This window comes from Helicoverpa zea, chromosome 21, assembly GCF_022581195.2.
Source record: "Helicoverpa zea isolate HzStark_Cry1AcR chromosome 21, ilHelZeax1.1, whole genome shotgun sequence".
NCBI lineage: Eukaryota > Metazoa > Arthropoda > Insecta > Lepidoptera > Noctuidae > Helicoverpa > Helicoverpa zea.
The window spans coordinates 938,832-945,584 of NC_061472.1; the positions used below are offsets into that span (position 1 = coordinate 938,832).

A 6,753-nucleotide genomic window follows, 5' to 3' on the forward strand; every position below is an offset into this window, starting at 1 on the left:
ATTGTATTGTAACAGTGAATTTTATTCTCCTCGCCCGATATACTCACGCCTACCATGATGATTCTATGACGAAACTGTAACACATTTCTAGTTCCTAACTCCTGATGTGGGGCTACTCCCTACATATTTGTTTCTGCAATTCACAAACTGCTACTGCACTTAATGTGGTGCAATTATGTTTAGTATATATATGTAAATAAGCATAGAAAGTGATATTAATCAAACAAGTGCAAAGTCGTGATATAATTGACACACGGCCACGCCTCCGTCGCGTGGACTAAGAGACAATGCATACTCTCGTATGCGATGTCGGTTAACGCACGACTAATTAGTTAATTGACGCAGATTTTTAATTATTTTGAAACTATACTATTGTAATTAGTCGTGGAGCTTGAAGGTAAGTGACAGCCGCACGAGTCGATCGAGTTTAAGTAATTCTAAGCGCGGTATGTCCATGGATTGGTGACCATGTCATGACTAGTTCCTGCGTGTTTCGGAAGGCACCATAAATTGATGGGTCTCCGGCCAGGCTGTCTTCTGAACATCTTCGGCAGTTGATGCAGTTAGTTAGAAGCCAGGAAGTCTGAGACAATCAGTCTTACCAATCGGTACCGGGTCGTTTCTATTAGAAATGTAATATTGCAGGACCCGCTCGAAGCTGATGATTGAAGCAGTCTGTCGAAAGAAGGGATGACCATTCTAAAGTCAATGGAGTAATGATTGTCCCTTTTTTTCTTTAGAGTTTTGGCCTATTTCAATCTCAAATCTTCTTCTTAACTAACTAGGCTTAAATATAGGCTATCAGAATGGTAAAAACATTTGGACAAATGTAAAACATCCCTAACTAGCAAGATAACACAAAGGTAACATGGTAACAAATATTTGCGCGCGCGCAGTATCGCAACACGAGGTTGATGTACTGACAACCGTCACGGTTCTCGGTATTGTAGCAAATGAGAACTATTGTCATTCATTGTTATGAATATAATGTGTGATTTTCCTTCATTCGAAGAAAAATGAGGAAACGTGGTATGGATGCGAGTATCAAAATATTTTTTTGGAACGATGTCATACTTATATAGATTTTTAACGGAACTTTACAGTCATTATTATCTTGTATGTCTCTACCAGACCTCGGGACTATAGAGTCCCGGATTTTTGGGAGGCGAACGTGGGGCCGAAGCCAATACGCTGAAGCCCTTTTGAGACAACTTTAATGAAATGGTGACACAAAACCGACGATTATCCCTGTATACACTATAGAAATGTACCCAAGGACAATCCCCGGTTCTGTGCTAAACTATTGCTAACTATGGATGAAAACTATTTGGGCTATTGTGATGGGATGCTAGTGGACAGTCATTATTATTATTATAATGATAGACACCTTTTTCTTCAGGTACGGGAAGGAGTTCCGTCGGTAAGTGAGTGAATCCGTTGTTGGAAGGTTGAACTGTTTTGGGATACTCGAGGGCATTTGTTTTTTTTATTACATGACTTACCTTTCTAGTGTCATTAGAAAAGTATTTACTTAAATTCAGCCAAGTTTTTAGAAAAACACTTAAGCACACTCCTGTGTATTATTGGAAATTCTACGAAAATATTCCGCCATAATATTCCAACAGTAAAAGAACCTAAATACAAACTCATTAAGTATACTTTGAATAAGAAACGTGATGTGTTTCACTATTATTTCCATGTTCACTGTTACAGCTAAATTATATAAAGTTAATGACGCGAATCCGCAATCTACACCAGCAGAACAAATGTTTTTAAGCCCAAAAGCCTAAAAAAATAAGATAACTTGATGAAATTCACGTGTCTTTGTTAAAACATGTAGTCAGTAGATAACATCCTTAAAAATAATTATACAGAGATTGCTTTCTTATTATTAGAGTATTTTTATATACAAGTTTTTTTTTTCTTAGTTTGCTTGTGTCTTGTTAAGTTTGGGTTACATCTTTTATAATTTGGTCCAGACCGTCCTGTAGGAATTTCAAAAGGCTAGACTGTACTAGCCTTTTGAAACACAATGCGATTGGTGCTTATTGCTGCAGTAAGATATTTTTCTGTATTTGGATCAACAGTTTAATTAAAGTTTCTAATTTATACTTGTATTTAAAAAAAAAAAATTAAATACAAGTATAGATTGTCTTGCTTCTGTTCTTCTTTTTGGATATCACTAAACGATCGTGTTTTGATAAGACAGAGGCTTACCATGACCCTCATGTATATCGCAAAGTAAGACACGACCCAAATGTTACGACACAAATGTTTGATAAACATTTGTCTAGCCGTTACATTCAAATCGAGATTCTGATATTTCTAAGTTCTAATTATTGTTGAGATACCGCGAAGTAAACTAACACTTCCGATAACAATAGAGGAGGCAGAACTCACTATAAATAAAATGTCGCATGATCACTTCAAACAGAAAAATACTTTGCTTCATTTGAATACGAGCTTATATGGCTCATGCAGTACAGTTAAATAATACAACATAGGCTGCCACAAAAACATGCAAAGAAACTAATCTTAATATAATTGCGCGTCGCAATAAAAATAGCTTCATAAATCATGATGTCAGGCACATCTCACTGTGTCTGAGCTCTCAAACATGGCAGATAAGATAACGCGCGCGTCGGTCGTCAGTCACGCTCAGGCGATGGACAACTTCGGATACCGCGAGATGGGGTGGCCTTCTCCCCTCCAGACGCCCTCCCCGACCTCGCCGACCACGCCCACGAGGTCCCGCTACCGAGCCAGCAGCATCAGGTCCAGAGCACCCAGAGAACCTGAGGAGTTCCCACTAAATACTAACTACAAACATGTCCGCAACATCGATTTGTTGGAGTCAGCACGAGAGCCTGGGAAAGCAAAGGAATATCTCTTTGTTGGTCCATCACCACCAGCTGAAGATGCGCCTAACATGTACCACAGTTTTGATGTCCTCGCGCCAGATCCTGAAGCCAGGCTGACAGAAGACGCAGCACGAAGAAGTTTGTGTGAAAAAGCGTTGACACTGGGAGCTGCCAGATTTTTTGATGATGTCGAATGTGGATTGATTACAACGGATAATATTGAGGAGCATATAAGTTCTGCGCCTGAAGTGGTAGTGAATTTGACATTGTTGTGGGCCGCGTTATTAGCTCGAGATGAGTTATTACCAGCTATTTTGGAAGCTGGAGCTGATATCCATTATTCGGAACCCGCTGGATTGACAGCGTTACATCTAGCAGCGTTTAGTGGTGCAGGAAGAGCCGCAGTTTTCTTACTAACCCGCGGTGCTGACGTTGATTTTGCTCCAAAATACTTCGCACCCCTCCATTGTGCTGCATTTGGTAATTCACTGGAAGTGGCTGAATTACTGATAGCTAACGGTGCTTCACTACACGCTGTCGTGCAAAGAGCTGGCTGTGAAGATAATCTAGTGCATTGTGCAGTACGAGCTGATGCTGTCGAATGTATGGAACTCTTCATAGAGAGAGGTGTAGACCCTGCGTATGTTACATCAGGAGGATTAAATGCTTTACATCTTGCCGCTGAACTGGGTGCTCAAAGATGTCTATCATTTTTGCTGAAAGAAACAAAAATAAGTGTGAACGGTGTAACTAAACAAAGAGATAAGGAGTGCACGGCAATTCATTTAGCGGCGGCTAGAGGCTACGCCGAGTGTTTAGAGCTTCTGTTAGCAGAAGGTGCAAAAGCAAACACAAAGAATTACAGAGGATTCACAGCGTTGCACCTTGCAGCCCGGTGTTCAAGTATTGAATGTGTTGAAGTTCTTCTCAGAGATGGAAATGCTGATCCCAACGTTGAGGATTACGATAAAAGAACACCATTGCATGCAGCCATCGGTCGTGCCGAGCGAGCCTGTGACATCATCGACATGCTTGTAAGTTGGGGAGCACAGGTAAATAAAAAAGATGAATACGGATACTCACCGTTACATCTAGCAGCCATGGATAATTTAACGCAATGTGTCGAGACTCTTATATTTCTTGGTGCTGACGTGACATCAAAATCTAAAAAAGGTCACACAGCCTTAAGTGTTATTGCAAGGAAAACGCCAAAATCCCTAGCGATACTAAGACATAATTTAGATTGTGGAATATCCCTTAACCAACCAAGTGAAGCCAACGAAGAAGTGCAAATTGAGTTTGACTTCGGTAGAATGTTGAAATTTTCATATCCTCGTGAGATCACATATTTGAACAGTTTGATAGATGAAGGTCAAAAAGATATATTACTGCATCCGCTTTGCTCCGCATTTTTGTTTATGAAATGGAGGAAGATAAGGAAATTTTATTTGGCGAGACTCATATTTTGTTTTCTTTTTGTGTCATTTTTGTCTATTTATGTGTTGACTGCTGTCGTCAAGACGTGCAAGGGAAAGTATGCAGAAAAATATGGTGTTCTTAATGAGCTTTGTCAGAAACAGTCGCTATTAGGTCTCATACTCACTAACAATCCCATAGAATTTGAAAGGTGGGTTTTAATGGCCATCACAGCATTTGAGATCCTTCGAAAATTAACTGGCATAACGGGATATTCGAGTTTCTATCAGTACTTCACAACTTTCGAGAATTTGATGGAATGGTTTGTCTTGCTGTCTGTGTTTTCTCTGTACAAAATACATAATGACTACAGTTGGCAGAACCATGTTGGGGGGTATGCAGTCTTAGGAGCCTGGACCAATTTGATGCTAATGATGGGCCAACTACCCATGTTCGGTGATTACGTGGCCATGTACCAAAAAGTACTGACAGAATTCTTGAAGCTACTACTGGCATATATTTGCCTTCTCTTAGGATTTACAATTTGCTTCTGCGTCGTGTTTCCTAACGAGGAGATGTTCTCAAATCCTCTGATGGGATTCATTAGTACATTATCCATGATGGTCGGTGAATTGAACCTGAATATTCTGATCAACGACCCAACGAAAGATGACCCGCCTTTGATATTCGAGCTGTCGTCGCAAATCATATTCATCCTCTTCCTTATGTTCGTCACTATTATTCTTATGAACTTGCTTGTTGGTATTGCTGTCCACGACATTCAAGGCCTTCGCAAAACTGCTGGTCTCTCCAAGTTAGTTCGTCAGACAAAGCTGATTCTATTCGTTGAAATGGGCATGTTCAGCGCTTGGCTTCCGAAATGTCTTCACAAGTATGTATACAGGACCGCTCTTGTATCTCCCGAAGCTGGGAAAGTTATTCTGAGTGTGAAACCACTCAATCCTCGTGAAAAGCGACTGCCTACTGACATTATGATGGCTGCTTACGAGCTAGCGCAGTTAAACAAAGTGAAGTCAGGCAGATCTATAAAGGAGATTTTGTACAAAAATAAGTACACATCGAAATTGAAGAATGAGGGTCAGTTTGCTCAGGATCATAACTTCAGTTTGGAGATAAGAGGGATGCAGGAGAAGATAGACCAGGCTACTTTTAATATGAAGAAGATAGACCAGGAAATAAGGCACTTGAATACTCTGTTGATGGACCAACAGACTCTTCTCCATAATTTCTTCAAGAACACTGATATCATACCTTATCGGGCTCCTCATGTGTCTACTCCAGCTTATTCTCCAGAGTCGCCGATATTCTTCTCCAGTAATACAAGTCAGAGCCAGTATTCTGATAATATGAAGTATGAAAAATGAGTTTGTTGGTATTTTCCTAAGGGAACATTGAAGCAGGAAGCTTTTTGCAGGTCTGATGGGATGGAAGAAAATATTTCAGATCTGTGCATGCTTTGAAAAAGCTTAAAAAAGTTATCCTGATCATTGTAAGTTGTGAAAGAAAGTGTAGATCAAAATTGTATTTTTTTAATGTTTTTGAAAGAAGAGAAATTGTCATTTAAAGCCAGGGTATTTTTTTTGTGATAGATTTAATATTGTTTTAGACTGTAATCTCACATAATTAAGCGTAGATGTAATTTATTTTTAATTGACTGCCAGCATGTGAAACTTTAGGTACTTTTTAAATAATATTTGTTATTCATTAGTAGCCAAGCCCGTTGGTTATATCAAAAATAATATCTTATATACTTTTATAAATATTTTTTTCTATTTTCTCGAAACGTGCCTGTTATATCTTATCACGGAAACGACAGTTGTCACATTCTTAAAATTAAGTAACTTGTTTGGTTAATTTTGATGAGATGATAATGTTAAGATAAAGAAGTAAATAGTGCCTTATGTACTTTACATACAATTCGTGATAAAACTAAGGACCGCTGTCATGTTGGTATGTCATTAAAAATTATTTTTTTATACCTTTTGTTTAACTGTTTTTCCTTATAAATTAGAAAGGTGTCATATTCATAGTACTTTGTAGTTAGGTAATTATCTCTCTTCGGTATTTTCTGTTAATGAATTTTTGAATAAAATACTACTAAACTAGACTAAAATATTTATGAAGAAAGTTTATAGACGAAGTACCTATGATTGAAGATCAAAATTGGCACTTATTTGAACAGTTACCTAGGCTAGCACAATAATTGTTTTAAAGATCAATTAGCACCACTTTATCCGCGTTCCTATACTTGACCTTGTTTCTCTGCTGACGTTAATCGAAAGGGCTCGATTTATCACGGTTATAAACACACAGGTATTTAGAAATTGTGGCATAAGCTCTACTATTATGACTCTATTCTCTTTATCTTGTAAACAGGATCCCAAAGTCTGCTATTTTTAACAAACTTCTCAAAAAGTAGGAGACCCTCAAGAATATAGTTTTGGTAATCTGTTAT

At 38.5% G+C, this 6,753-nt stretch overlaps 1 protein-coding gene across 1 annotated transcript; it reads left to right on the top strand.

Moving 5' to 3' along the window:
* The first annotated feature begins 2,447 nt into the window (after positions 1-2,447).
* Positions 2,448-6,276, top strand: LOC124640939 (transient receptor potential channel pyrexia-like). The gene has a single exon (XM_047178906.1). The coding sequence runs from the start codon at positions 2,618-2,620 to the stop codon at positions 5,660-5,662; it is 3,045 nt and encodes a 1,014-aa protein (XP_047034862.1). The 5' UTR covers positions 2,448-2,617; the 3' UTR covers positions 5,663-6,276.
* The last annotated feature ends 477 nt before the right edge of the window (positions 6,277-6,753 follow it).

Bases quoted from the DNA above. Each gene is read 5' to 3' on its own strand.
- LOC124640939 (XM_047178906.1), top strand. From the start codon at position 2,618: ATGGCAGATAAGATAACGCGCGCGTCGGTCGTCAGTCACGCTCAGGCG.